This window comes from Crocuta crocuta, unplaced genomic scaffold (assembly GCF_008692635.1).
Source record: "Crocuta crocuta isolate KB4526 unplaced genomic scaffold, BGI_CrCroc_1.0 scaffold59, whole genome shotgun sequence".
Lineage (NCBI taxonomy): Eukaryota > Metazoa > Chordata > Mammalia > Carnivora > Hyaenidae > Crocuta > Crocuta crocuta.
Window position 1 is genome coordinate 4,110,307 of NW_027551578.1, and position 27,526 is coordinate 4,137,832.

At 43.5% G+C, this 27,526-nt stretch overlaps 1 protein-coding gene across 1 annotated transcript in view; it reads right to left on the reverse strand.

Annotated features, from left to right (window-relative positions):
- PCNX2 (pecanex 2) overlaps positions 1-27,526 on the reverse strand; it is a 300,955-nt gene that overhangs the window by 221,931 nt on the left and 51,498 nt on the right. The window contains exons 9-10 of the mRNA XM_077751690.1: positions 19,368-19,503; positions 6,742-6,887 (exon numbers count right to left, since the gene is read on the reverse strand). Coding sequence (XP_077607816.1) covers positions 6,742-6,887; positions 19,368-19,503 — 282 coding nt within the window. The remainder of the gene's footprint in view (positions 1-6,741; positions 6,888-19,367; positions 19,504-27,526) is intronic.

Below are 27,526 nucleotides of genomic sequence, written 5' to 3' on the forward strand. Positions count from 1 at the left end.
CATCCCCCACAGAGTGGTATATTTGTTTCCATCAACCAACCAACACTGACACATCATTATCAACCAAAGTCCATAGTCTACGTTATGGTTCATTCTTGGTGTTGTACATTCTATGGGTTTGGGCACATGTAATGAAATGTATCCACCATTACGGTATCATGTAGACTATTTTCACTGCCCTAAAAATCCTTTCCTGCCTCTTTACCCTGCTTTCCCCCAACCTCGGTTCACCACTGACCTATCTTTTTACTATCTCCATAGATTTTCCTTTCCAGAATGTCATAGAGTTGGAATCATATGGCAGGTTGCCTTTTCAGGTCAGTTTCTCTCACTTAGTAAGATGGATTCCGGCTTCCTTCATGTCTTTAGATGGCCTGATAGCTCATTTCTTTTTATCACTGAATACGATTTTAGTATATGGTATATGGATGTACCACGGCTTACCCAGTCACCTATTAAAGAACATCTTGGTTGTTTCTAAGTTTTGGCAACTATGAACAGAGCTTCTATAAATATCCATGTGCAGGTTTCTGTGTTAACCTAAGCTTTCAACTCATATGTGCCAAGGAGCATGACTGCTGAGTCCCATGGTAAGAACGTGGTCAGTTTTGCAAGAGGCCACCAAGTTATCTTCCAAAATGGCCAGGCCATAGAGTCCCTCTAACTATCAATGGGAGTTGCTGCTGTTCCACATCCTCGCGTACACTTGGTGTGGTCCGTGCTCTGGATCTGGCCATGGTAATAGCTGTGTAGTGCATCTCACTATTGTTTGCCTTTACAATTCCCCAATGATATATGATGTGGAATATCATTGTGTGTACTTATTTGCCACCTGTATATCTCCTTTGGTGAGGTGTCTGTTTATGCCTTTTGCTTATTTTTTAATCAGGCAATTGAGTTGTATAGAATCAAGATGCACAGAAACGTGAAGAATTCTGACATCATGCTCCAGTTGAAAATTAAAAGGAGGGGCGCCTGGGTGGCTTAGTCGGTTAAGCGTCCGACTTTCGCTTAGGTCATGATCATGCGGTTCGTGGGTTCGAGCCCCCGCATCGGGCTCTGTGCTGACTGCCAGCTCAGACCCTGGAGCCTGTTTCAGTCTGTGACTCCCTCTCTCTCTGACCCTCCCCTGCTCATGCTGTCTCTCTCTCTCTCCTAGAAATAAATAAAACATTAAAAAAAAAAAAAAAAAAAAAAAATTAAAAGGAAAAAAAAAACTTCTGGGGAGACCAAAAGTATATTTGGTGGAAAGGGAAATTTATGGGACTTTTTTTTTTGTTTTACGCTATGTGCTTTTTATAGAGCTGGATATATTTTGTTAGTTCAGGTCCATAAAGTCTATTATGTATTTTTTAGTGTGCTCATAACATTTCAATGTATACTTAAAGATATTTAAAGGCTTAGGAATGCTTTTTAAATAAAAAATTTCAATTAAATGAACAGATATTTATCCAATTTAAGGGGAAAAATAATGTTGCTGAAAAATATTCCCCACCCCCCAGTTTCTCCTCCAGCACAACTCCATTCCTCTCCCCCAGAACCCCATCACTCCATCCTCATGGCTCCTTATGCATCTATATTTCAATATCAGGTTAAAAAGTTTACTCACTGGGCAAGGAGTATTGTGACTAAGGCAGTGCAGATAAGTCAGAAAGATTTATCTGGCAGAGGCTGACAAGACACACTGAAGGGGAACCAGAGCAGAGTGAGGATAAACAACACCCCAAGGGAGAAGTGACGAGGGTCTGGGAGGGTGGCAAGGCTGGGAAACCAAAAGGGCAATGTGACTTCAAGACACAGCACAGAGCAGGGCAGAAAGGACTTGAATGGATTGTACACAGTGAAGGGTTGACTGAAAGAACAAAGAAGACCTCAAGATAGTGATCTGGGGAAGAAAGGATCATGGCAGCGTCAATGGCAGAAGTTGGGAAGGGGAGCTGGTTTGTAAAGGGAGGTTGATTTGTTTGGTCATGCAGGAGTGCTCAGCACTGCTCTAGAGGCTTGGAATACACCAGTGAGCAGAACTTCTGGAGCTTTCCTTCCAGAGGACCGTGGCATGAAATAAGTAATATGTGCACAACATAAGGGTATTATAGAGCATTTGAGGATGATTTGTGCAACAAAAAATGGTTAGAACAAGGTGAGAAGAATTATGGGTGTGTGGGTAGGGAACTGCTATAATTTTAAGCAGGAAGGTCAGGCTAAGCCCCACAGAGAGGTGCTACTTGAGAGGCGAGGGAACTGGCCACGCAGATATCTGAGAAGAGAACAGAGGGAACAGACAATGCAAAGGCCTTAAGGCTGGAGGAGCGCCTGGCTTGGTGAAGAACGGCAGGAAGGCCAGTGTAGGTGGGAAGGAGTCCGTGGCAGGAGCAGGGGGGAGGTCAGAGAGCAAAGCAATGGCTAGAACATGGGGACTCTGAGGCATTCTAAGCACTTTGGCTTTCATTCATGAGTGAAATGGAGGGCACCGCAGGGTGGTCAGCAGAACAGCATGTTACAATACTGTACAGGAAGGGGGTGCCTGGGTGGCTCCATCAGTTAAGCGTCTGACTCTTAATTTCGACTCACATCATGATTTTACGGTTTGTGGGATCGAGCCCCATGTCAGGCTCTGCGCTGACAGTGCAGAGCCTCCTTAAGAGTCTCTCTCTCCCTCTCTCTCTGCCCCCCCTTCTACCCCATATCTCTCCAAATACATAAATAAAATTAAAAAGATAAGAACAGTGTACAGGGAGAACAGGTTGAGGCAGGAGGTGCTACTGCAATGACCCCAAGGAAAGATGAAAGTAGCTCAGACGACAGAGGTCACATTAAAGGTAGGAAGATGCGGCAGATGTATCTGGAGAAACAGTGAACATAATTCCCTATGAGAGGCTGAATGTGGGTGTAAAAGAAAAGAAGTCTCAAGGACTGTGGTCATGAGATGTCAAGTTGGTAGACAGATAGACAAGTCTGCAATTCTGGAAGCAGGTCCAAGTGAGATATAAATCTTAGACACTGGCACCTCGGCGGTATTTAAAGCCATGAGACTAAATGCAATCAGTAAAGAAAAGACGGTAGACAGAGAAAGAACGGAGACCAAGGGCTGTGCAGCACCCAGCATCAAGGGGTGAGGAGGCAGAGGTTACCTGCATGGGTGACTGTCCATGGGCAAAGCAGGAACCAGCTAGGCAGAAGGAAAACCAAAAGAGAGGTTGGTCCTGGAAGCCAAGAGAGGAAAGCATACCAAGGAGGAGGATCGGCTCTGTTAAGGGCTACAAATGGGTCTAGTAAAATGAAGACTGACCAGCGAGGTCAATGATGATCTAGACAAGGACAGTGTTGGAGTCAGGAGAGCAAACATAGTGGGCTTATGAGGAAATGAGAGAAGACAGGTGGCAAAAAAGCACAGACAGGTCTTCATGGAGTTATGCTGGAAAAGAATATAAAGACACTGGACAGGGGCTAGTGAGAAAGTCGGCCAAGAGGACTTTTAAGGATGGAAGAGATGAGAGCATATTCTCAAGATGGTGATGATGATCATGAGATCATTTGAGGACCATGAACAATTCCTCCCTACCCCCCCCCACACACACACACACAGGGCTGACTCCTCACCTTATTTTTATCTCAGTTTGCATGTTTCCTTCTCAGGAAAGACTTCTGCAACTACCTGTTCTGACATGGTGTCCCTTGTCCCCCAGCTTCCTCTACCTCAGGCCTTTATGTGTGTCTTTCATGGCACCTCTTCCACTCTGCTACTTTAGCCTTTCTCGTGCAGTAGAATGCCAGCCCCGTGAGGGTAGGGACCATGCTTGTTCCACTCACTGTTCTGTTCTCAGTGCCCAGTTCAGAGTCTCGCATGGAGCAGGTGCCTGGGGTTCGGGTGGTTTTTCCTTTTACTAAAATTGTTGAATGAATGAAAAAATGAATAAAATGATGCCCACATAGGCAGCTTTTTATTTTTGTTTCTTATTTTATTTTAGGTGGTAAAGTAGAGAAATGAAAATAAAACCTATGTGTTTTGCAAGACGGGGTAATAGCAGAATAAAAAAATATATAAGAGAAAATAAAGGAGATTAAGGACAAGTCCAAAAACACCTGAGTAGAATGAATGCCAAACTGAAAGTAAACAGAAGATGCTGCAATTATAGGAACCATAAAGGTACAATCAGAGAATAAGGAAATATTTTCAAGGAAGATCAGCCTGAGTTCCAGAGTAAAGTTGAAAACAATCAAGCAGAAGGCCTTAAGCTATGGGAGTTTATAGCAATGATCAGCTCAAATTCAGTGCTTTTAATTCATCAATTTCTTCTACTTCCTAACAAACCCTTACAGTTTGTTTTTTACTATGCATAACTTCCTTATAAACTTTAATTTGGCAACTCAAGTTCATGAATCCATGGGGGGATTTTAAATATAATGTCCCTCAATGAATATCAAAACGTAATTTATTTATACCTTTTGGAATTTTACAATCATCGTAAAAAATGTAAAATGTATTGTATTACGTAGTTTCCTGCTTTCTTAAACAGACCTTTTAGATCATCACTGTCCTAAGGGATGCCATAATACAGCCCTACCCTGTACTCAAGGCTATGCTGAAGTGGTGACTTCTCACTCCTGGAATCTGTATTGTCACAAAGCTCCAGGTGACTCTGATCCATGGTCCTATCTGGGGAACACACTCTCCCTACAAAGGCCCTAAGCTGTTGGTTTTTCTAGGTTAGAGTTTGGGTTTTTCTTCTTCTGTCCTTGCTGTCAGCTCAGGGCTCATGTCATCTGATCGCTCCCCTTAACTGACTGTGAACTGGAAAACCAGATCCCGCCGTGTGCCAGGAGATGCCTGAAACTAGGCATATACGGGCTCTGAAAACACGGCGATTTCTCCTACAAATTGAGGGCCTAAATGTTAGTGTCTGGACTTGACAACATCTACTTGGGCTATGCAAATTTTACTTGTATTTATTTTTCTTCTTTCTGGGTTCTGGGCCACATTTCAGGTCATAAGAGCAGTAACAGCAACTAATGTTTAAAGGACACTTTCCCAGGCTAATTTGATTTAAACCTCATAACCTCCCTGTATATAGATGATCCCCATTTAACAGACAAGAAGCTGAGGTACAGGGAGGTTTCACAGCATCCTTAGATAAGTGATGGCACGGGGCTTGATCCCTAGGGGCTCCCCGAGCCTGCTGAGCAACCCGTGCATAAGGGAGTAATGCCATCTCTACACATCCCTGAAAACTGAATTCAAACCTACTGCAACAGAAGTGATTAAAACTATAAAACTATAAACTTTTTAAAACCGTGAGCATCTTCTGCATCATTCTTTCCTAGACCTTAATTAGATTTTCAGTATATCTGTTGCCACTGAGTGCATTTAAATAACACATCCAGAAATCTACAGAAACATTTGTTTTTAGTATGAAGGGCTAACACAAGGTAGTCCAACTTTCAGGAATTCCTCTGAAACAAAAAATAAAATTAATATTTCAAAAAAAAAAAAGACCCAAAACTGCCTCGTCTAACAGGATGTATTATTTTGGACGATTTGCGTTATGTTTGAAACTTAAGTGTCTGCCCCTGGGGTGACACAGTGTTGTTAGAAAAACCATTATAACTCCTTTCCCTGACTTGTGGGTCCTGAAATTTACTACTGTAATTTTGCACGACTATAGTTTTGTAGTATGTGATCACACCGTTTAAGACATTACTATATAACAAGTAGTCACTGCGGGACCCACCATAGGAAGGCAGGCAGGCAGCATTCCCACTGCCCCCACTGGCTGCCATTTGACTGTGAAACTCCACATTTGCTGATGACAGTGTCAGTAAAGGCGTCCTGAATTTTCTTTTCTATTTTATTTATTTTTGAGAGAGAGAGAGAGAGAGAACATAGAAGCAGCAGAGAGAGAGGGGGACAGAGGATCTGAGGCAGCTCTGCATTGACAGCAGAGAGCCTGATGCACAGGGCTCAAACTCACAAACCGTGAGAACATGACCTGAGCCAAAGTCAAACGCTTAGCCGACTGAACCACCCAGGTACCTCAAGGCATCTTGAATTTTCAAACCAACACTCCCATCAGAACTGCAGAGCCCCTGGAGATGAAAATCCCGTCCTTTGTATATCGTGAGGTCGGGGGTGGGGATGGATATGGGAGGTCCCCAACCTGGCCCCATCTCCACCATGCCTTCACTAACTGGACCCTCTCTCTTCTATCCTCCCCGCCCACTGACTGCATCTCCAGCCCCGCTTTTCATTTTGGCAAACAATAGAAAGAAGAGATGAGAAAGAGTAAAGGGGTTTAAAGGAAAGATTAACATTCCAATGAGTGTATCTCAGATAAGAGATACACTACTCCCCACAGCTGTCAGCGAGAAGAGCTAGAAATCACGGGGCTTCATCTGCCCTCCTCTCCCCATGCCCCCATCCGGTCATCCAGGCCCCGCACTACCCATGAACCTCAAGCCCTCCTACAAAATGTGGCAAGCTGTGAGTAGACCAACACATAATACCATCCCCAGACCTGACCTTAAATCTGAACTGCTCTAATCTCCTACTGTAACTGCTAAATTACAATTTCTCCAGTGGTCAGGCTCTCACGGATTCGCCTTCGGGTTTCCAGCACAAAAGGTATACATCTTGAAAATGTCCCAGAGAACCTTAGCAAGTGGCAATTTCTTTTTTATAAGCATGTGAGTACACTGTTATGCCCCCATTGTGTCTTTCTTACATTTGCGTGCTCAGCGGCTTACCGATCAAGTAACGCCAACAAGGTGAGTCGATCATACCAGACTTTAATCCACTTGCCAGGGAAAATGATAAACTTGTAAAACTGCTCTCGGTTGAATTTTCCTTGTGTCGAAGAACAGGACGAGTCTTCCAGATCCTGACTCAGATGCTGTTAGATACCAAAAGAAACAACAGAGGAAAGGGTTCATACTGACGTGTTATTGTCATAAGCCGACCTCATAGTAGAAAAGTATAGAAAGCAGATGTTCAAATTCTGAAATGTAAACCAACCTATTTCATAAAACAGGGTACTCTAAGAGAAAGATAATGATCAAGAAAAAGGGTCTTTCTTACCAACACACTTCCATTCCATTATAATGTGCCATTAAATTTATACTACTCCCTTCAAAACACTGCTGTTAATTAAGGCCAAGAAACTGCCACGAAAATAATTCTCATAAAAGATCAGAACTTAACTAAAGATCTTAAATGGCTTAATTTTTGAAAGGTATGCTATTTAATGCACCATTGGAATAAATGTTTAAATTTTACTGAGAGTAAAAAGATTTTCATTGCCAATTTTGTAGGTCATTGGGGAGGCCTGATATAGGAAAAAGCGGAAATATCTATAGAAAAAAATCTAAACCAATAAAATAGAAACAGAGGAAGATTTAATTCCGGGTTCAAAATGGTTTAATCCCAAAATTTCTGACTGGCTCTATCCTTGTGGAGAATAATTTAATTTTGAAAAAAAATTGGTCTTAATTGACTAACATACTTAATGAGAGACTGGCTCAAGGTTGGGAATAGGAAAATAAAAAAGAATATGGTGGACTCAGTCTGTGGCATCCTATTGCCTGTAAGAAAATACCTTTAGACATTTAACTGTCTCACAGACTCTAAACCAGATGCTGAATGCATTCCAGGGTCCGACGTGGGGCTAAATCCCAGGAACCGGGAGATCATGACCTGAGACCAAATCGAGTCAGGCACTTAATCAACTAAGCCACCCAGGTGCCCCTAGGGTACCAGGCTTTTTAAAAATAAATAGCTTCTGGGGCACCTGGGTGGCTCAGTCAGTTAAGTGTCCAGCTTTTGGTTTCATCTCAGGTCATGATCTCACAGTTCATGGGTTCGAGCCCCACATCGGGCTCCTTGCTGACAGTGCAGAGCCTACTTAGGATTCTTTCTTCCTCTCCCTCTGCCCTTCCCCTGCTCACTCGCTCTGTCTCTCAAAAATAAATAAATAAGCTTTAAAAAAAAAGCTTCAAAAATAGTTTCAGTCGATACTAAATCAATGCAAATATGTATCTTTTAAATGTATGTAGGGTATCACAAAACCCAATTCAGTGAATAGCTGTGTGGCTATGACCCAGTATAACAAAAAGGGCATTACCACTCGCATAGAAGTTCCCCGTGGGCCACACCTCGGGCACCTCTCCTTCCCTCTTCCTTCAGGGATCACCACTGTCTTGAGTTTTGCGTTTATCATTTCTTTTCTTTTCTTCTGTTTTACTCGGCTTATTACGTCCACAACTTTTATACTGTTTAGCTTTATGTTTTTGAACTTCGTGGATATGAAATCACAGCACATGTACACTTTTGCAACTCGCCTTTGTCCCCCTCCATTCCACACTATGTTCCCGAGCTGTTTTACAGCTGTAGCATATCTGTTTTCACAGTCGAATAATATTGCATTATACAGACATGCCATAATTTACTTATCTGCTTTACTGTTGGGTATTTGGGGTCTTTTTTTATTTTTTATTTTTACTACTACACTGCTATGACCATTTTTGGAAATGTCTCCTGGTACATATGTGCAATGATTTCTTTAGAACAGCCACCTAACATACACGTAGGAATGGAATTGCTAAGAATGCAAATGTTCAGCTGTACCACAAAGCAAATGGACTTTTCCAGAAAGCGCACAAATGCAATTACTAGATATGGAAATGTTCCATTTACTAGAGAACACCTTGGAAAAAATAAGGTTTCTCAAGTGATTCTATCAGTCTGTACTCCCACCAACAGCAGATACACATTGTGTTGCTTCCAATCCGCACCAACATTTGATAGCATCCGGTACTTTTTAATTGTTGCTAATCTGGCATATAAAACATTTCAATTTTATTCTAATTTGCGTTTCCCTCATTATTAGTGAGTTTGAGCATCTTTGTCCACTTTTAGTTTTCAGCTGCCCATTTGTCTTTTATTAGCTTATATGTGTATAAGTGTGCATGTGGGTGTATACATGTATATATATGATTAAGACTTTAATTAATCATGTGCATTACAGATATTTTCCCAGTTTATGGCTTGTCTTTTCACCTTCCTTTATGGTGTTATTGATAAACAGGGAAATTTAAGTGAAATATCATTTATCCGTTTTTTTTCCTGTAAAGTACAAAAGTTTTGCACTTGTTTATCAAATCACTTTCTACCCAGAGTCGTTAAGGGTATTTGATTACATCATTTTACTTAAACTTATATGCTTTTGCCTTTCACATTTAAGTTATGAGCCTACCAGAAGTTTCTACACATAAGAGTCTGTTTCCTTTCTCATAAAAAGGACGATTGTCACAGTGCCATTTATTAAAATGTTCACCCCTTCCTCATCAGTTTGCTGGGGTACTAATGCCTATATTTTTGTGTTATCTTAAACTTTAAATTTTAAATTATATTTGCTCTGTCGCTCTTCCCTTCATCTCCTCTGGAATTTTGACAAGGAGAACAGTAGACCTTCTTACCCTGATTTCCATGCATCTTTCTTTTTTTTAAACAAATTCCTTTTTTTAGAATGTCTGTTTACTTATTTTGAGAGGGAGAGAGAGGAAGAGAGCAGAGGAGGAGCAGAGAGAAAGAGAGAGAGAGAAGGAATCCCAAGTAGGCTCTGCACGGTCAGCGCAGAGCCAGATGTGGGGCTCGAACCCACGAATGGTGAGATCATGACCTGAGCTGAAATCAAGAGCCAGATGCTTAACCAACTGAGCCACTCAGGCACCCCTGACCTCCACGCTTCTTAGCCTTCTTTCCTATTTACCACTTCATCTCTCGGTGCTACATGTAAATATTTTTTTCAAATCTTACGTGTCAAATCTCACATTAAATCCCTTAAAGTTTTATTTTTATTATGGGTCATTTCTAGTATCCAGTGCTTTTTCAGATCCACTTGGTCATTATATGGCCTTTTGCTTCTTACGTCTGCAATCTCTTCTTTTATTTCTTTATACATATGAAATATTCTTAATCCATATTCTGAATCTAATCATTACAATTTCCAAATCCACTGAGAGTCTGTTTCTGCTTTCTGTTGACTTTGCTGCCTCTTATTCATGGTCGCATGTTTTCTAATATATTTTATAACTTTTCACTTAATCGTATTTTCCTTGGATCTTTATTTGTATAAATTCTTTGACAGCAATATTAAAGCTCTGTTCTCCAGGATTAAGATGTACCTTTGTTACTGCTGGACATAAGAATGCAATACCAAGCCGGCATCATCTTAAACTCTTGGTGTGAGGTGTTTGGTTCATCCATGTGATCCTGGATGAATATGGGATGCAAACCCACACGAAAGTTTGAGGCAAGCAGCTTTCTATGCAGACCCCTTAGTGGAGATGGTGTGGACAGAGTGTGTTTAGTTAGTCCTAAGAGTAGGATGTGGCTTCTTGGAGCCAGATTAAGTGGAGAGGCTCCTGTTAGACTCGCTACGTTGTGCTCTTTGCCATTCTATGTGCAGAGGCAGTTAAAGGCAAACCCCCATCCATCTCCTTTGCTGTTGGCCACTGCTTTTCAGTAAGCCTTCTCTGAACACCACGATCCCCTGGAGATCTTCTATTTTGAACCTGTTTTGTTTTTGTTTTTGTTTGCAACTGTACTTAAATACACATACATACACACACACACACACACACACACATACAGAATTTCCCATCTTAACCATTTTTAAGTGTACCGTTCAGTAGTATTAACTAGAGCCATACTGTTGTACAACAGATCTCTAGAACTTTTTCATCTTCCCAAACTGAAACTCTGTCTCCATTAAGTACTGACTCTCCATTCTGGACCAAGTCCCTGGTAACCACCTTCCTACTTTCTGTCTCTATGTTTTTGACTACTCCAGGTGCCTCCCATAATGGAATCATACAGTATCTGTCCTTTTGTGATTGGCCTATTTCATTTAGTGTAACATCCTCAAGGTTCATCCATGTTATAGCCTGTGTCAGACTTCCTCCCTTTTTAAGTCTGAATGTTCCATTTTATGTGTTCATCTGTCGAAGGACACTTGGGTCACTTCCACCCCTTGGCTATTGCAAATAATGCTGCTATAAACACGGGGGTGGAAAATCTCTTTGAGTCCCTGCTTTAGATTCTTTTGGATATATACCCAGCAGTGAAAGTGCTAGATCACTCTAATCTGTACTTTTATTTGTTTGCTTTGGCTCTGTATGTTTCCAAACAGGATTTAAGATAGGCTGTAATTTCCTGTCGGCTGACTCACATAAGACACAGGAGACTGGTAAGAAGGAAAGGGATGAGGACAGTAAAGACGACAGCCGTGGAGGTGGAGCTGCTTTTTAAAGGTCACGCGCATTTCTCCTTGACTTATAAAGCAGAAGATTATACTCAATCAGAATTTTTTCTTAATTCAGTGAAAGTCACTGGTGTCAAAGTGCCTGCCACACATACGGGCGGTGCACCTGCTTCACTGGAAACCAGAGCGAGCTCTCCAAGGAAGCCAACTTTATCACCTCTTTGTTCCCAGATGCTAATTCACTGACTCAGCTATGGAACATGAAGTTATTCAGATTATAAAATATTAATGCAAAAGGCACTGCAAGGGACAGTTGATCCATCATGAAGACAGTACAGAGGATGGCCATATACAGGACGGATTGGCTGTACGATTGCAGGAAAGTGGAGAGTGTAGGTGCTGCTTGCATCCCGGATCTATTCCAACATGAGAGACAACTTAGTGGAAACTGCCTGGTGTCAGGTCAGCAGGAAGAGCATCTTCTGTTAACGACAATGAATTTGTGCTTTACAGTAACCCTCCCCCAACAAAAGGGATCCTTTTCCTTTATGCTCCAGGGACAAAAAGTTCCAGTAAGAAATACATGCACAGGGTTACCATAGTTTACCGTTTTGTGGTCTTGGAATTCATGTCCGATGCGTAAACAGGTCAAGGGCAAGCAGCAGCACAGAGGACAGCCTTATTCTGAATTATAAGAAAAATACTGTCCTTAAGTTGGGGTTTAACATTACATACCTTTGCTGTTAGGAAAGGTCAGTTTAAAAAAAAATCACATGAAGATTACATCTACCTTTTGTAAGTTATTAAAGCCTGGCATATTGTGCTATTTATTGCTGCTTAAATAAAAATTCTTGTTGAAAAGAATCTCAGAATTTAATGCAACGAAAAAATGATTTGACTTCTATGTTAGTTCCCTAGTGTGGCCGAAACAAAGAGCCAGAGACTGGGTGGCTGAAACAATGGAGCTGTTCTGAAGGCTGGAAGCCTGTAACCGAGGATTGGTTTCTGCCGAGGTCTTTCTCCTTTGCCTCTTAATGGCCGTCTTCTCTCTGTGTCATCACGTGGTCTTTCCTCCATGTGCATCTGCATCTTGATCCTCTCTTCTTAGAAGGATACCAGCCTGGGGCACCTGGGTGGCTCAGTCAGTTAAGCGTCTGGTTCTTCACTTTGGCTCAGGTCATGATCTCACGGCTTGTGGGTTCAAGCTCCACATCGGACACTGTGCTGGCAGTACCCAGCCTGCTTGGTATTCTCTCATGCTCTCTCTCTCTCTCTGCACCACCACCCCCCGCCCCACTTGTGAGCTCTGTCTCTCTCAAAATAAATACTTAAACTTAAAAAAAAAAAAAGATGGATACCAGCCCTATTGGATTAGGACTTGACCCTAATGACCTCTTTTTAACTTAATTACTTCTTTAAAAACCCTTTCCCTCCATACAGTCCTGTTCTGAGGTACAAATCACCGCACAATAACTTCCTTCATGAGAAAATAAGCTTCATGGAGTTTCATTTTTTGCCTTCAATACCAAGGACCCTCAGAGCTAAATGCTTCAGGGGATTAGAGCAATTATTCTCAGCCTGTTTTCTGTTACAAATTTCAAATTCAAATTTCTCTCATCATATCAATCATTCATTGATTCTCTCATCCAACAAATATTTATTGTATAGATTATAGAGGCCGGATGCTATATATAATACATGCTGAGAATTCAAAGGATAACAAGACAGAGTTTCTAGCTTTAAGGAATTTAACAGCTCCTGGGGAGTAGACAAGCAAATCAGCCATGAGAACACGGTGAGACACACAAGTATAAACATCTCTATGTCTAGATATTTAGAAAAAGAGCGAGAAGTGAGCCATGGGAGCGTGTGCGGCAGGTAATGCTGGAGAGGGTATGGAGTGAGGGGGTGTAGGGCAGTGTCCCCTGGAGAGCACCAGCAATGACGGCACTGGCCTGGGTAGGACTCACAATAGAGACAGAAAAGGAGTTCCAGGTCTCTGATTTATGTGAAGGCCCAGACACGCTGTCCAAAGATGCGCTCTTTCTGTCTCTGATTTGTTAATGAAGCCCTACCAAAGAACCACCATGTCACATTGCCCGGGAGGTCAGGCTTGCAAGGTTTATGCTACTATTTCCAAAAAAGAAATTGTCAAAAATAGGGGGGCAGGGTGCAAGTTGAACACAGCCCTTTTGAAGAAACAAGATAAGTGCACTGCTCACACTCCCCATATGAATCTATATTTAAGGCAAGTCTCCCTTCGTGAATCTGAATTATCAAGAGCAACTTAAGTGATGGTTAGCATATTCAGCTTAAGAAGGTAGGCAAGTACTTATATAATACGTTTCAGAAATAAGTTTTGGTAATATTAAAACATTTAAGAATGTAAACGTCTACCCCTCTCCCCCAAGACACCTGAAAAGTTCTACTGTTCAAAATAATGACCCCTTCTGGGGCACCTGGGTGAATATTGGTTAGGCATCTGACTCTTGATTTAAGCTCAGGTCATGATCTCATGGTTTGTAAGATCAAGCCTCACATGGGGCTCTGTGCTGACAGTGTAGAGCCTGCTTGGGATTCTCTGTCTCCCTCTCTCTCTGCCCCTCCCCTGCATTCTCTCTCTCTCTCTCTCTCTCTCTCTCTTTCAAAATAAATTAATTAAAAATTTAAAAATAATGGCACCTTTAAGAGTTCCATATAACCATTAAAAAATTTTGATGATGTTACTCATTGCCACTGATTATATGGCATAATATTGTTATATATTATCTCTAATCCTCAAAACCTTACAAGAAATCCTCCACATAGGTGCTATTATCCCTATTTAAAATGTGAGAAACTGAGGCTCTGAGAGGTCAGATCACTTCCCCAAGGTCCTCCTCTAGGAAGAGGGCTGAGGGAGGCTGAAGCCCAGTTTCTTTCTACAACCTCACCTAGGGGAACCCAGGTGAATCCACAGCTCAGGCAGGGCTCACGTGGCAAGGCGAAAGCCACCTGCACAGCAAAACACTTGTGCCCACGATATGTCTGATCCCAGTCGTGAAGAAACGAATCAAAAGCACAAATGTGAAGAGGAAGCCATCAGAAAAGGGACATAGACCAAAATAAGATGGGTAATAAAGGATATCAAACAATAATGTTATTTAAAAGAATTGTAAAGTCAGATTTATGACCTTGAGCATGAATTGCTCTTAATAAAAGCTAAAATATAAATGTGGGCCTGTTACGTGGAGGAAGATAAGGGACCAGGTCAAGGCGACCGTCGATGTCGGAACAGACACAGGTGGGTTAAACGGGAAGCCTCCTCGGAAGGGGAGAAGTGTGTTGACAGCAACTGAAGGGACAGGTAGAGGAATGAAGAGGAACCACAGGACAGTCCGTAGTGCTGTGTGGCACCACGAGCTCTTCCTACGAGCTGTCACACCCAGCGCTGGGAAGGTGGGGCGGAAAGGGACTCTGGTGGCAGAAGTGGGCTCATGTGAAATCATGGCAGAGGCTTCTGGGGAAGGGGTGGGCAGAACTGGAAATCCCAGCAGTGACCAAAGGACAAAGGGAAAGGAGCGCTGGGCCGGGAGGGGTGCGGCCAATGCCGCAAATACCGGGACCTTCCGTACTGGTCTCCTCCGGTGGAAATTCCAAGGTTAAAGAATACGTGACCTCCAAGGTTTTCTACAGAGGTGATGTGATCCCAAACATGAGATGTAATGAAGTACCAAATGCATGCCCTGCACATACGTAGTGTTTCTAATCTGCTGATGGAATGCTGGTTAAATCTAGATATAAACAACACTTTGAAGGATAAAAAATATAAAACACACATGTGATACTATTATAACAGTGGCTCTATTTAGCAGCCAAAATTCCAGGAATCATAACAAATCATGTATATTCTTACATTAAAAAAAAAAAAACTTCTAAACCTGACAAATGAGGAATATGCAAATATTCGTTTTTTAAGTCAAAATATACCTTCAAATAAATGAATATGGAAGCTGATTGGTGACTCTGTTAAGGTACTATAATTGGTGTCTCATCCGTCTTACCTGCTAGGAAATGTCAATATTCTTTGTAGACAGGATTGTTTATAAAATATTATATATAGCACGTCATGCAAATTAGATGTCTAGGAATATGTTTTTGCCTTTTAGAGATGTTTTAAATTTTAAAACATAGCAATTCAGGAACACATCATTGTGGGACAAAAATAAAATGGTATATAGGGTAAAAGGTGAAAGTCTCCGTTTTCATTAATCCTTTAATGATAGTAAACTGTGAAGGCAGTGCTACATTTATGTTAACCTAGAGGGACTGTCACCTAGATCCTGTGCTTTGGGGCATCTTTGCAATGCTCACTGATCAGTTTAGGGCCAATGAAATACGGCCCTCGGGCCACCCCTGGTAATAATAATGATGATGCCGATCCTACAGACTTCCATAAAGCCTCAGTTTACAGAGTGCTTTCACATATACTACTAGCTCATTTCTTGGTGTGGGGCAGGGTGAATGGGCTTGAAGCCAGATCCAAGTAAGGAGAAAAAGAAGCAAAAAATGCTATACTCCCAAGGATCTGACACTGGCTACCCGTGGACTGGGCTTGCTCTCAACCAGCAGGATAATAAAGATGTTTCAAGCTGATTCCTCAAGTGCTTACTTATATAATGCAATGGAACAACGTAAACTTTTCAAGTCACGGGAATGAATCTGTAGACTGTACCCAATGTGCTTGGAAATACACAATGGATAAACTGACACACAGAGAAGTAGCAGTTTATAACACGGGTGCATGGAGGCTGTGATTGGGAATACTCGGAGCCCCTCAATGCTAATCTGGAGCACAGACGACAGAGTTCACCAGCTCCCCATGTGCCCCAAGCTCGGTCTTTCTCTTTGTGGTCAAGCGCTAAGCCCTGCAGCCAGCGTGATGGAACAGAACCCCTTCCCCTCGCCTGCCTCACACAGAAGAAGCTTCCACTCCTCCTGGAAGGGCACCACTTGCAGGGCTACCTCATTCATTTTATTTGTGCCAGGGAAGAACTTCAGAGCCTTTTCTCTGGGCTGAGCCCACCCCCGGTGGGGAGGGAAGTCACTAAATAGTCTTGTCTCCAGAACCCTACTTCCTGCTCATTTTTGCTGCCCTTGTCTAAGTAAGCACAACTCACGTCATTGCCCCGATGCCTCCACGCTCCAGGACTGTGAGCACACCCACTTTCGGACTCCTGGCCGAGCCCTGGGCCGGCTGTGTGTCTGCCTTGCCTCAACCCCTCCAAATCTCAGCCGAGCTGCTACCTCACCACGGAAGCCTCCTGATCTGCATCCCAACCTGTGTCCCACAGCCCCTGAGCCCGTCCTGGCCATAACCCCTACCACGCATGGCTGAACCGGATTCCCAGTGTCTAAACTTCTTGAAGGCAGGGGCTGAGTCTTTTTCCCTGCGCACCCTGTCCCTGGCGCAGAGCCGACAGTGTGTAACCCTTCACTAGATGTGTTTGGGATAATGAGCGGGAAACAGACCTCATTTTTAATTTGTGACCAAAACGTAATTAAATTTAAAAAACTAAGCAGTAGAAATGAAGGCTCATTTCTGATAGATCTTTGTAAATATTTCCTCTGCGTCTAACTATGAGCCTGGATGGCACACTTCATTTTTCCACTTCTCTACCGACATATAGTAAAACTTTAAACTTTTATATGTTACTTAAAATGGTAAAAGTTAAAATGACTGAAGTTTGCCACTGAATTTGGTTAAGTAATTAACAATGGAACACTAAATATAATTCAGCTTTTTATATGCTCATATACATAATCACGCCACTCAGAGAATTTTAAATGTAAAGAACAGTGTGACTTTCTGATTTATCTATGTCGTAGTTAGTTATTTCCCAGTTTCTGCTCTACCCGGGCTGTTTTTGAGATATTAAATCATTGTGGGTTTGCATTTCTGTTAATCCAAAGTTCCTAGTTCCCTCGAGGCTCCACCATTCATTGAACCAATGACATTCACATCTTCCCAAACTACGTGGATATTTTTTAAGTTTTTTAATTTACTTTGAGAGCAAGAGCATGAGTGGGGGACGGGCAGAGAGAGAGTAAAAGAGAGTCCCAAGCAGCCAGTGTGGAGCTCAATGCGGGGCTCGAAGCCGTGAACTGTGAGATCGTGACCTGAGCTGAAACCAAGAGTCAGACGCTTAACTAACTGACTGAGCCTCCCAGGCGCCCCGTATGGATATTGTTATAGAACTCTAACTCCCACTCCTTGGAGATATAATGCTGACATTCTAGAGGCAGGGGGCTGGACCTCCCCAGGTCTGTGTCAGGGAAAATGTAAGTTTCTCAGAGAAAACCCACATTCCTCAGGGCCCCTCCCCATGTACTTGAGCTTGTGGTGGGAACTGAGGCGGAGCTGGGCACAGAGTACAGAGAATGCAACTGAAGCCGGGGCCCACCGGAACATAGGAACGTACAGAAGAGACTGGTGAACCGAAGATCCTGGTGGAGAGGAGGAGGCCACGGAACGTGGGGTCCTCAGAGCTGGGGGCTCACGGCAGCGTCGGCAGACCCCAGTACTGCCCCCTAGCTGGGAAGGGGCCGTCATTCCCCACAGCACCACCAGCAGGCCCAGTGACCAGGATGGGGCCAGGCATCTGAGCCATGACCAGAGGTGCCTCCCCCCTCCACCAGCCTCCCGGGGCCCTCCTCCTGTACCCAGAAGCCCTGGAAAGGAGGAGACGGAGGTGAGACTGGATACATGGAGGGGAAGAAATCCCTAAAGACTGAGGTTTTGAATTAGCTGCATGCTTGTTCCCACAAAAACTCCTTCAAGCATGGAAGGGCTGATTCTTCTTCTTCTTCTTCTTCTTCTTCTTTTTTTTTTGTATTGTTTATTTACTCATTTTGAGAGAGGGAGAGAGTGAACAGGGGGTGGGCAAAGAGAGACAGGAAGAGAGAGAATCCCAAGCAGGATCCTTGCTATTAGCACAAAGCCCGACATGGGGCTTGAACTCACAAACCATGAGATCATGACCTGAGCCAAAATCAAGAGTCAGGCGCTTAACCGACTGAGCCACCCAGGCGCCTGGAAGGGCTGATTCTGCTTCAGTCCTCCTTACCCAGTCCTCCCTACCCAGGCACCAGGTATAAGGACTCCAGAGCAATGTGCGGTCAGTGAGGAGACAACGTGACCTTTTTTTCCCACACCTCCGACCAGTTTCAACCCACTGTGGTATCAAACATCTTTTTGGAAAAATTTAGTAAAGCAATCATGAAAACAAATATAAATCTGTATTATTTTTTCATGGGTGAGGCTGTCTAGGAGACAACAAAACACTGCCAGGAGGGAGATAAATACAGCAATAGAGAAACTTCCCACTAACTTGACAGCAGCCCTCAGCCTGTCCCAATGGAAAGCCACCCTCCTTCAAGGTCTAGCCTGGGGGTCCCTTCTTCTAAGAAGTCCTCACCAGCATCTTTGTCCAAAATGCCCTGCTTGAATCTGTAGCTCTCTGTTCACGTCCGGTGGTACATCTTACCTCCTGTGTGATCTTCTGCCGTGAAGTCTTTGCTCCGACTCCCTCAGAATCATACTCAAGGTGTACCGGATGAGTGAATGAACATTAGTAAGTTGTCCATTGGTAAAATAATGGAAGCCTTCATCTTTTAAGCCCCTGGATGATAATGTCACCTGCTCTAAGAATAAAGTCTCTCTTTGAGTCAAGATTCTCTTTAAGGATCTCTGAATGTTTAATAAGAGCCCATCATAAATTAATAAAAATCCGGGTTTTTCCAACCATGGTGAGAAAAAGGCATCCTAACCTAGAAAGCCCTTGTGGGTTCTGTGCATCCTGGCAACCAAAGATCAATGTACATGAATTTCTAATGCACTTGGAAGAGCATGAAGGTAGTGGCAATTCTGTGAGTGCCAACGAAGGTACCTGTTACTTAAATGGCTTTGTCCCTACGTTCGTTCAGCAGACTACCATGCAGTGATAGACACACAACCTAGCAATGTAAAATTCAGGACAAGACCCAACTAATTCCATTTGGTAATCAGACCACGAATCAGGTTTCAAGATCCCTGCTTCTGGAACACTCACAGACGGCGAGGCTGGAACGTACCCGCGGGGTTTCTGATTGGGTCCTCCGAGCCACCATCAGCAACAGCTGTTGTTGGAGCGCACTGACCGCAGGGTCCCCGGAAGAAGGATCTTGACTCTCAGACGTGGTGGTGCTGGAGGAGCTGATCTGTATGTCTCTGAGGAGGGGCAAAAGGAAAGCTCTGGTTACCTGGAGGCGTGGAAGTCATCTGTTCTCATACACGAACACGAGGACACTAGGAATCCCCCGTGCAGGTAGTGGATAAGCCTTTACAACCTTTACAGATTTATATATGCAGTCACGGGCTGGAATTTTCTTTATGCAGTGATACCTTCAGGCAGAAGGGCAATCATCTTGCACACGTGCAAATTACTCAGCTGTCTAGATCTGCAGTGCACCATGGGGTAGGTAGGCAGATGCCTAGTGTTCTAGAGATGCCAACCTTAATTTTCTACATACTTAATGGATGGGGAGATGATAGCAGTAGTTTCTACCTTCATATTTTGTGAAAACAATAAATAGCGGTCCAGACAGTTCCAAAGACAGCAATCAGGAAGAAGCACGGACTACCTACCATCTCTGCTACCTCCTCCAGCCCCTGACACGCTCTGCATTCCCACGCCTCCCACCCCCACCCAGAGCAGAGAAAGCGCACATTAGCTGCAAGGAATGTCTCCAGTAACTGGAAAAAAGATGCTACTAAAATAGTTGTAATCTACATCTAAAGAGTTTTATTGTCTTTAGTCATGCATAGGTTGACAGGACATAAATTTAAAGTCTTTCGTAAACCTCAAGTCTGGCATCTTTCCTTTGGCTCAGCAAGCACAAACTAGGATATACTTTTCCATCTGCTTTGCTAGCAAGGTGCTGAAAACTGAGGAGACAATGCTGACTGACCACCCTACAGTCATTTCTAAAAGAATTCCTAGTAATACAGCTTCAATTTTATTTACTCATCCAAGACCATGGCTTCAGAAGAGAGACTAGGTTCCCCCCACACATACCCCAGTCCCATGGGTAAATCTTGGTCATTTTACGCTCGTCACTTAAACTTCATTCACCCTGGCCAATACCTGGCTTTGGGAAGAAAGAAAGAAAAACATCCCATTTGTATATATATACATTTTTTTAAGTTTTTTAATTTATTTATTACTTTGAGAGAGAGAGAGAAGGTGAAAGTGCACAGGAACAGCAGAGAGAGGGAGAGAGAGAGAATCTGTCAGTGCAGAGCCTGATGTGGGGCAAACTCAAACTGAGATCACGACCTGAGCTGAAGTCATGAGTCAGATGCTTAACCAACTGAGCCACCCAGGCACCCCGAGATCATATTCTAAGAGGCTACTGTGGAGCAAAGGGGAGACGGCTGAGGGTATCAGGGAGCTCAAGCACAAGTTTTTCTACTTCTTAAAGGGTAACAAGAAACATTCAGGGCTGCAGCAGTCAAAACATCATCATGGGGGATAAGCCTGAGGACAGCAGAGCTGAGAGATGGAAAGAAACTCATTTCTTGATGATGACATCAAATCTCTGAAATAACCAACCTTGTACCAATCAGACCTTTGGACTTCCTGTCTAACCCGCTGTGATCTGGGGTCTTATGGGACTTGCAACCCAAACTGCCTCAAGAACGCCAACGCTATGCTAACATGATGCCTTTCAGACTTTAGCCTCACATTTCATTATAAACTCTCTGACAAGTTTGTGGACCTTTCTTTTTCTTTAGTCCCTACTACTACATTCATAAACAGCTAAATACTTATTCTATCAGAACAGCATTTAAAACAGTTCCACTGGGGGCACCTGGGTGGTTCACTTGGTTAAGCATCTGACTCATGATTTCAACTCAGGTCACCATCTCGCGGTTTGGGAGTTCGAGCCCCACGTCGGGCTCCATGCTGACAGTGAGGAGTCTACCTGGGATTCTCTCTCTCCCTCTCTCTCTGCCCTTCCCCTGTTCATCCTCTCTCTCTCTCTCTCTCTCTCAAAATAAATAAATAAACTTAAAGAAACTAAAAACTAAAAATAAATAAAATAGTTCCACCGTACACACACGCACGTCTCTCTACATTTTTCAGACATCATTTATGACTACTTGATGATGGATTCAGTAAAGGCATTTTGTAAAGAGCCATTCAGGAAATGTTGTATGTTAGAGTCAGGAGTGAAGGAGCAAAGCGAGAAGTACATGGAACTGCAAATTTAAAAATCCTATCTTTCCATATTTGGATGACTGTTCCACACACTGTGTTTGTGCTTCCTGTCTGGGGCAGTGGTGTAACATCTTTTAACTAACAGAAAAAAGCAAAAGCAGTTAGATTTGTAAAGGCAATGTGCACTCAAACTTTCTTGCTTCGTACTGAGCCCACTGCGTACTGTAATTGTGTTGTTTCATAGCTAAACTCAATAGGATCAAGACAGCTTCGCTCATACAAATTCGGCGAAATCTAAATCTCAGCAATTGCCAGCAGATTCTGACTGCGCTGTCGATAATGGAAGTGATGACTGTAAGCAGGCGGGAGTGGGATGGAAATGTGTGCTTCTGTGAGAAAAATCTTAGAAAGTGAATAGCGCCCTCTATCGCCAACTGAAATAAACTAAGACTGGCTGTTGGAGCAAGCTTTCCCTTGCTTCTGCTTCCTGCCAGGAAACATGAATCAAAGGAAGTGTTAACACACCTCAGTTTAATATCTGCAGAGTACTTAGCATGGTTCTGGCAGTAAAGTAATAATAACGATAAGTAACACTTTTTTATTGAAGCCATTTAAAAATCTCATGTTAGAATCTAGGATTTGGGCTTCTTTTCAAAATCTTTTGGGTAAGTTCTAGAATTAAGCGGAACAAGGCTTGGATTATTGCTCAGCTAATTACGATCTGGTCTATGACTACAAGCCTTTGTTGCACTATCTCAAATCCTCACCTGGAAAATAGGGAAGAAATTTCCTGCACGGAGGTTGTGAGAATCAAATCAGACTAGGTATGTAAACCACCAAACGGTGTCTCCTATGTATTAGACACTTAATAACCATACTTTACCATTTTATTTCCTTCTGTTGAAAGGGGACCTGACTTTGTTTACTCTCATATGAAACAGCAACATAACCCCTATGCTTTTCATACAAATATCATTAATTCCAATTGTTTCTCTTAGCATGAATGGGGGAAGAGTGTCTTGACCTCCACTCACACGCCATCCTCTTTATTGTATAAAAACAGACTCAAACATTAAGTTCCCTCTTTATGAACTTCTTTTATGAACGTTGAGTATTCTAAACAAAGCATGATGATATTAAAAAACAAAGCTCCTTGTTCTAGCTTTAGGACTGACATGGCCTCACCAGAAAACCTGTATTCGCATGTGTATATGGGCTTCTGATGCAGCCAGGAGGAGATGATTAAACGTTACAGTCAGCATTGCTCAAATGGAAGAGATTTCTCTCCTTACTTAAATGCTGTTCTCTGGGGTCCTGATGTTGTAGTAACGATAGATGTGCACCAGCTTCCCCAATCAAGAACCAAAGAGGCTGTGACATCACAAAAATCACGGAGTGGACAGGAGTCTTCCTACAAATCCTTAAAGAATGCCTGCCTATCTTCTTCTGCTTATAACTCTTCTCAGACTATCTGCTGCTTGTTTGCCCTTGGTTAGCTGTGCACCGTGGGCTGTACGATCATCTAAAAAGTCTCTGTTCTCCTAACTTAAAGCCAGAGATTTTCCCCTCATATGAATGAACATAATGTGAAAAGGCTGAGCTTTAAGAGATATTTCCTTCTTTGAAACAGCAATATTCCAAACCTGTCATAAAACTACTCTCTGAGCTACCATAAGATAATGCTTGCAGATCTGGTCTTGATCACCTGCTCTCCAGTGAATCTCTGGCACATGAGTTTGGTTCAGGGTGATGGAGTCGCTAAATTTATTTAAACTAGATTGAGCTCAGGGCAATAGCAGAAATAGTGGCTCGTGACAGAAACTACCAAAGTGGCAGCCTTTGGAGGATATAAAGACGAACCAGGGACCAGGGGCTAGTCTGGGCCAGAAAGGTGACTCTCGTACGGGAAGAGCTGAGCCTCAGATTGATGGGGACAACATTCCAGCATATTATACTCCCCGGTTTTCATTCATTTAGGCTTCTGCAAGCAACAAATAATGAAAATACGCCTGCTGCTTCTACATTTTCCCATTACTGTGGGAAAAAATGTTCTGAAATTCTTCCTTTTCCCCAGATCTCAAAATTATGGCCCCCCATCTAAAGAAGGAAGACCTCTTTTTCTGCTCGTACTTCTTGTATTCCAGGGGGCGGATATGGGAACAAGCCACCCAGAGGGGCAGCCTGAAAATGGAAGTCACAGCCAAGCAATGTACTTAGTATGTAGGATATTTAAATAAAGCAACCTTGTTTTAAAAACTATAACCTTTAGTTGGAACTTTAACGGGGATCCTAGATTGAGAGTCTGCAAACAGCTCTCACAGGACAGTAAAATTCATCTGTGCACAGGAGGAAAAGGAAGGAGAGAGACAGAGCCTCAGGCATGGCGTCTGCTGCCACCTTGTGGCAGCCGCAGCTGCAGCCACCAAAATAGTGCATCAGCCCTTCCCAGGGAGTCACAGAGGGTGCCACGAAACAGAAGTCTTTCTAGAATCAACCTCATAAACCTTCCATCCTTATGACTCCGTGCGTGGATGAAAACTTCATCTCTCTCTCAAAAATAAACATTTAAAAAAAATTTTTAATAAAAAAAAAAATCTCCCAATAAAAATCCTATAAGCTAGTATATGTTCTAGAATGAGTCTTCCATTCAGCGGGCAACTACGCCTACATTTTGAATAATAGAGACTCAAAATCAAAGTAAACACTATGTCTTTCCATCAGATTTCACCGGCCACCAGACAATATGCATTTTGCATGCATTTTCGTCAGATTGCTTCTGACACTGGAAAATCTAGATTAATACTGAAGCACGGTTGTAGATCTTTCACAGAAGAGAGCTGTGCTATGTTACTTGCAAGACTGCATAGACAAAAGAAATGTAAATCTTTGCTGAACAAAGAAAGAACTTATCAGGCTTTAATTGCAAGATCTGCAGAGGACATCTGAAAAGTCCAGGCTGCAATGAATCTTCTAGATACAAGACACACTTCAACTTCCTAAGCAGAGAGCCTACCTCAACTCTGATTTTCTGGGCAGATGACTAACTATATCTTTCTAGGGAGTTTGGCTCATTTTAGGCTCTGAGCTACTGAGTCAATCCTACGTGCTGGCTAATGAATTTGTCCTCTGAAAGGTTTTTAAGTAGCAATTCTAAATGCTGCAATTCAAGCCGGAGTTCCCTCGTTCTAGTATCTGGGGAAAGTAGAGCTATGTTAGAGAGTGTTACTAAAGGTACCTGCTTTACGGACAGCTATTGCACAGCCGGGAAAACGCTGCTTACATTTCTTTGGCAGTTAATGAGAAATACGCTAGTTCCCACAATGACAGTGGGGCCAAGGAGGGAAATTTGTTTCCTCTGCCGCTTTCCTCCAGGAATCCCCAAAGAGACATGGAAGTTACACCGCAAACAATTCCCTATTCATGCTTGGGAGTCAGGGATATAAAACTGTCACAGGGCGACTGGACTTAACAATGGCAGAGAGGAATGGCTTTCTTGCCAATACTAAGAATCAGTGGTTTAATGGCCTAGTTGGAGGCAATCCCAGCCACTGAAGTTGCCTTGCAGGGAAAAAGCTGCTTTTCCAATATCTTCCATGGCTGACTGGCTTAGCAACAGCCCTAAATAGGACTCCTTCCAAGTTCAAAATCAAAGTTTATGTTTACTGTAGTGAGAACTCCACATTCAATGGCATTAAAAGCCGGGATACAATATTAAAGTACCTACTCTAAAATGTCCACAGAAGCCAAAATGTTGGAACACGGCAGGCTGACAGAGAGTGTGCAAAGTACTTAGCCACCTTAACAATCCCATAAAGTAACTCGTAAAGGGGCTGGAGTGAAGGCCTCCACCGAGGTCAATTCAGGGTGCTCTGCCCTGCCAGGTCACAGTGAACTTGAGCCCCTGGCCCTACGGCTCCAGTTTGTAGATAGTAACAATACCCTTGTGGCAAGTACTGTCCTAAGACCTGCATCTGCCTGTTATAGTTCACTTTCAAAGCCGCTCAGTGAATTGATTACTGTATCATTTCCATTTACGGATAAGCAAATGGATACTCAATAGAGTTAAGCAAGTGGCTCAGTGTCAACCAAAAAGTCCCCGTGAGTGTTGGAACTGAAGCCTGGATCAGCCTAAGACTGAGACTCGTGTGCAGGCTACTCGGTACCAAACCTGATGGCCCATCACAGCCCCCTTCCATGAGGACACAGAGAACTACGCCCTGGAGAATGAGTGGAATACAAGATGGGAAAATCAAATGTCAGCTGCACTCTCTGATTTCTCTGTACAGTGGTTTAAAAAGTCATTCTGCAGGGCTGTATTTCATTTAGTTATTTTCAGTTTGGGGGCTTTTTGGGGTTCATTTCCCCACTTACGAAAAGGAAAAGGTAATGCTCTATAATCAAATGACCAGGCAAACTGCTAGTGTTTCTGGCTCTTTCATCCCGAGCACCACAGGGTGAGGGCGATGTTGTCTTGATGTTCCCACGTTCACCAGATTGTTTCAGTCTATAAATAGGTTGAATTGCTGCTGCAGGTAGAACACAGCGCACACTCCTCAACCAGGCCTCTTGGTCTCCGGGACTTGACTGCTTCTCCGATTCAGCTTCTCACCTGCTCTCGCTGAATGCTCAGCTGTCCAAACCCCATCTGGGCTTGCTCTGTCATTTCCAATGATCCAATGTGACTCAATTCAGTATTTACTGAACGTCTATCCACAGAGGGCTAAGTGAGGGCTCTAAAGGCACTGGTCAGAGGCACTTTTCTCTACACAAGTACAGTCTAGGAGGGACGGGAGTCCTACACAAATACATGAGAACCAGGGAGAATGTGGTAAGGCCTCCTCTGTCAGTGACACAGAGCAGCCGATTTATTTTCACTGCAGGGACTGATAAGATAAAGAAGTACAAAGAGGCAGATTGTAATTTGTGCTTCGAGAGATGATTATTCCAAAGGGTAGGACTGAATGGAGAAGGGCAATCAAGGTAAAGAAGAGCAGATGCTTAGAGAGGAAGGGCTGAAGGTCGGCCAGCATGGGCTTCGCAGAGAAGAGGGATGAGGGGCAGGGCAGCGCAGGGGTGCGGAGGGCGAGCTCAGTGCACGCCTGCTGGGTGGCGGGAGCCACGTAAGGGCATCTCTGTAGGGTGTGTGTTTGCAGGTAGGGCTGCTCCACAGGAAGTCTCGGGGAGTGGGGTAAAGGCCTGGGCTTCAGAGCAGGACTGGACAGCCAGTAGTCCCCAGGCCACAGTGACCACACACATGTCATCTGTGGCCTGTGGTATTTCAAACCAAATCAAACTGATGACGCTAAGCAAACGAGAACTTTACAAATAAATGGGGATTTTTAGCTCCTTGTGGAAAGTACCGGAGAATCCAGTAGGGCCGGGCTTACTGAGCTGGTCTAAGTAGATTAATGCCCTCCAGCAGCCTGCAGGACCCGCCACTCCTACCACGTGACACCGGCCACTTCCGCCATCCACACTACCTGCCTGGGAGCCACGGGGCTCTGAGTCTGTGGCCCCTGCTGAGGCAGAGGAGCAGGGAGGGAGACCCACGTGCCCTGAGCCCACTTGCTAGCCACTGAGGTTGAGCACGTTTTAGTCTTATTTCCTTTTCTGTGAAACGGAGCAAATACCACCTGCCTCAGTTGTGCCTTGCAAGTGAAATGGGACAACTGATGACTTGGCAGAGTGCTTCGCACATAATGCCTATTTAATAAGCGGTGGTGGCCACTACCAGAATTATTACAGGGGCCAGGAACCACCATAATGCTGCTTCCCACAGAAAGACCAGAGGTGTGTTGGAGCACAGGAGCAAGGTGTTACCTGGCCCTTCCACGTTTACAAAACCCTGACCTGCTGGCCTTGCACTTGATCCTCTGCCTTCTGCTCCAGTGTCATTCTTTTATTTTTTTTAATTGTTTTTTTTAACTTATTTTGAGACAGAGAGAGAGACAGAGTGTGAGCAGAGGAGGGACAGAGATAGAGAGGGGGACACAGAATCCGAAGCAGGCTCCAGGCGCTAAGCTGTCAGCA